This window comes from Cebus imitator, unplaced genomic scaffold (assembly GCF_001604975.1).
Source record: "Cebus imitator isolate Cc_AM_T3 unplaced genomic scaffold, Cebus_imitator-1.0 Scaffold708, whole genome shotgun sequence".
In the NCBI taxonomy this organism is placed as follows: Eukaryota; Metazoa; Chordata; class Mammalia; order Primates; family Cebidae; genus Cebus; species Cebus imitator.
Window position 1 is genome coordinate 1,107,429 of NW_016108023.1, and position 3,841 is coordinate 1,111,269.

At 51.1% G+C, this 3,841-nt stretch overlaps 1 protein-coding gene across 1 annotated transcript in view; it reads left to right on the top strand.

Moving 5' to 3' along the window:
• Positions 1–3,841, top strand: part of ASMTL (acetylserotonin O-methyltransferase like) — a 59,472-nt gene that overhangs the window by 19,257 nt on the left and 36,374 nt on the right. Inside the window, exons 3-4 of the mRNA XM_017518848.2 lie at positions 459–506; positions 3,546–3,610. Of these exons, the coding sequence (XP_017374337.1) occupies positions 459–506; positions 3,546–3,610 (113 nt within the window). The remainder of the gene's footprint in view (positions 1–458; positions 507–3,545; positions 3,611–3,841) is intronic.

The window sequence follows — 3,841 nt, forward strand, 5'->3', positions numbered from 1 at the left end:
TCAAAGTCTGGCTTTCTTACAGAAAGACCTGGGGATAGATAAATAAATAAATAACTCGAAGTCTGGCTTTCTTGCAGAAAGACCCGGGGATATATAAATAAATAGATAAATCAAAGTCTGCTTTTCTTGCAGATAGAGCTGGGGATGGATAAATAAATGGAAGTCTGGCTTTCTTGCGGAAAGACCTGGTGATGGATAAATAAATAAATAAATAGATTGAAGTCTGACTTTCTTGCAGGAAGACCTTCGCATACACAGATAAATAAACAAATGGAAGTCTGGATTTCTTGCAGAAAGACCTAGGGATAGATAAATAAATAAATAAATGGAAGTCTGGCTTTCTTGCAGAAAGACCTAGGGATAGATAAATCAATAAATAAATGGAAGTCTGGCTTTCTTGCAGAAAGACCTAGGGATAGATAAATAAATAAATAAATGGAAGTCTGTCTTTCTTGCAGAAAGACCTGCGAGCCCCGGACGTGGTCATCGGAGCAGACACGATCGTGGTGAGCGCATTCAGGGTCTCTCTTTTCTAATCCTGACGAGCCACCAGGATAAGACTGGGAGGCAGAGGGAAGGCGTGGACTGACTTCCAGAAACTACCATCACGAAGTAACACCAGATGGGAGGCCTGAAGGCACAGGAAGCGGCCAGGAACGGCAGCTCACGCCTGTCGTCCCAGCACTTTGGAGGGCCGAAGTGGGCGGATCACTGAGGTCAGGAGATCGAGACCAGCCTGGCCAACATGGTGAAACCCTGGGTCTAACTAAAAATACACAAATTAGCCAGGCGTGATGGCACCTGCCTGCAATATCCCAGCTACTTGGGAGCCTGAGGCAAGAAAATCGCTTGAACTTTGGGAGGATGAGGCAGGCGGATCACCTGAGGTCAGGAGATCGAGACCAGCCTGACCAACATGGTAAAACCCCATCTCTACTAAAAATACAAAAATTAGCCGGGTGTACTGGCGGGCACCTGTAATCCCAGCTACCCAGGAGGCTGAGGCGGGAGAATCACTTGAACCCGGGAGGTGGAGGTCGCAGTGAGCCGAGATCTCACCGTTGCACTCCAGTCTGGGCAACAAGAGACAAACCCCATGTCAGAAAAAAAAAAAAGACCCACAGGAAGGTCCACACTCTGGAGGCCAAAAAGGCACAAATGAAGTTGTCTGTGGGGTGGGTTCCTTCCAGAGGTTCTGACGGAGAATCTGGGCTTGCTCTCTGTCCACATCCAGGTGGCCACTGGCAGGCCTTGGCGTCGCTTGGGTCACTGCCCCATGCTTTCCGTCTGTGCCTGCTTCTCTGCCTGGCCTTCTCCCCTCTGGGTGCCTGTGTCCAAATTTCCCTCTTCTTTTTCTTTTTCTTTTTTTTTTTGAGACGGAGTCTCAGTCCGTTGCCCAGGCTGGAGTACAGTGGCGCGATCTCGGCTCACCGCACCTTCCGGGTCCTGGCGATTCTCCTGCCTCCCGAGCACCTGGGATTACAGGTGCGCGGCACCACGATGGGCTGATTTTTGTGTTTTTAGTAGAGACGGGGTTTCACCATGTGAGTGAGGATGGTCTCGATCTCCTGACCTCCGTGATCTACCTGCCTCGGCCTCCCAAAGTGCAGGGATTCCACACCTGGCTGAATTTATGCATTGTTTACTTCTCAAATTCACCACTTGACATTTTCAGACTGAAACTGTGTAAAGCAAATCCTTGGGTGAGGCAGTACTACCGTAGGTAAAACAAGGTCACTAGGGTGGACCCTGATCTTACAGGACTGGGGTCCTTATAAGAATAGGAGGTGAGGACACAGACACACACAGAGGGACGACCCTGTGAGGACACAGGGAGAACACGGTGTCTGCAAGCCCAGGAGAGAGGCCTCAGGAGGAGCCAGCCCTGCCCACACCTGGATCTCAGACCTCCAGCCTCCAGGACTGTGGGAGAATCAACTTCTGTAGTTTCAGCCACCTGGGTTATAGGACTTTGTCATAGCGGTCTGAGCAGACGACTCCATCTTCTCTTAAGTATGTACCCGAAAGGATTCAAAACCAGTGTTCAGGCTGGGCGCGGTGGCTCACGCCTGTCATCCCAGCACGCTGGGGGACCGAGGTGGGCAGATCACAAGGTCAGAAGTTCGAGACCAGCCTGGCCAACATAATGAAACCCTGTCTCTACTAAAAATACAAAAAAAAAAAAAAAAATAGCTGGGCATGATAATCATCCCACCTGTCATCCCAGCTACTTAGGAGGCTGAGGCAGAAGAATATCTTGAACCAGGAGGCGGAGGTTGCAGTGAGCTGACAGAACAACAAAGCAAGACTCTGTCTCCAAAAAAAAAACAAACAAACAGGTGTTCACCCAAAAACTTATACGTGAATGTTCACAGCAGCACCATTCACAACAGCTAAAAGGTAAAATCAGCCCAAGTGTCCGTGAGTGGGTAAAAGTAATTATCTCACGGACCATCCACACACGGTGGAATACTATGCACCTATGAAAAGGAGCAAGGCTGGCCGGACACGGTGGCTCATGCCTGTCATCCATCCCAGCACTTTGGGAGGCTGACGTGGGCAGCTCACCTGAGCTCAGGTGTTCGAGACCAGTGTGGCCGACGTGATGAAACCCCATCTCTACTAGAAATACAAAAAATTGGCTGGGCGTGGTGGCGCGCACATGTAATCCCAGCTACTTCGGAGGCTGACGCATGAGCATCGCTTGAACATGGGAGGCTGAGGTTGCGGGGAGCCGAGATCCCGTCACGGCACCCCAGGCTGGGCGACGGAGCGAGAGTCCATCTCTAAAAAACGGAAAGGAAAGGAAGAAGGAAGGGAAGGGGGGGGGAGGGGGCAGGAGGGGAGCGACTCTAAAAAGCCTGGCACATAGATGAACTCTGAGGACATCAAAGAGGACCATACATTACAGGATTCCATTTCTTTCTTTGTTATATCTATTTTATTTTTATTTTTTGAGATGCAGTCTCGCTGTGTCTCCCAGGCTGCAGTGCAGTGGCGTGACCTGAGCTCACTGCAACCTCCACCTCCCAGGTTCAAGTGATTCTCCTGCCTCAGCCTCCCGAGTAGCTGGGATGACAGGTGCCCGCCACCACACCCGGCTAATTTTGTAGTTTTTTAGTAGAGATGGGGTTTCACCATGTTGGCCAGGCTGATCTTGAACCCCTGACGTCGTGAGCCGCCCACTTCAGCCTCGCAAAGTGTTGGGATGACAGGCGTGAGCCACCGCGGCCAGCTGTAGGATTCAGTCTCTGCAATGTCCACAGCAGGGAAACACACAGTGAAAGAAAGAGGATTGGTGGTGACCAGGGGCCAGGGGCAGGGGGAGAGCTTCATGGGTACAGGGTCCCTTCCTGGAGGGATGAGAACATTCTGGAACCACGCAGGACGTGCTAAGTGCAGTTAGTTGTTTAAAATGGTGAGTCTCAGGCTGTATCAGTTTCATTTCCAAAAAACATCTGACTCCTGAGAATGGTTCAGTGGGGTTAGCGCAGACCTGACTCACGCGGCAGGAACCGACTCCCTCCCTCCCCTTCCTCCCACAGACCATGGGGCAGCTGATTCTGGAGAAGCCGGTGGACAAGCAGGACGCCTACAGGATGCTGTCACAGTAAGCGCCGTGTCACAGTCTCAGGTTCCTGGCTGCAGAGCAGCCGTCTGTGCTGTGGGATCTGTGCTGTGTGATCTGTGCTTTGTAATCTGTGTGAGCTGTGCTGTGTGATATGCTGTGTGAGCTGTGCTGTGTGATCTGTGTAAGCTGTGTGAGCTGTGCTGTGTGATCTGTGCTGTGTGATATGCTGTGTGAGCTGTGCTGTGTGAGCTGTGCTGTGTGATCTGTGTG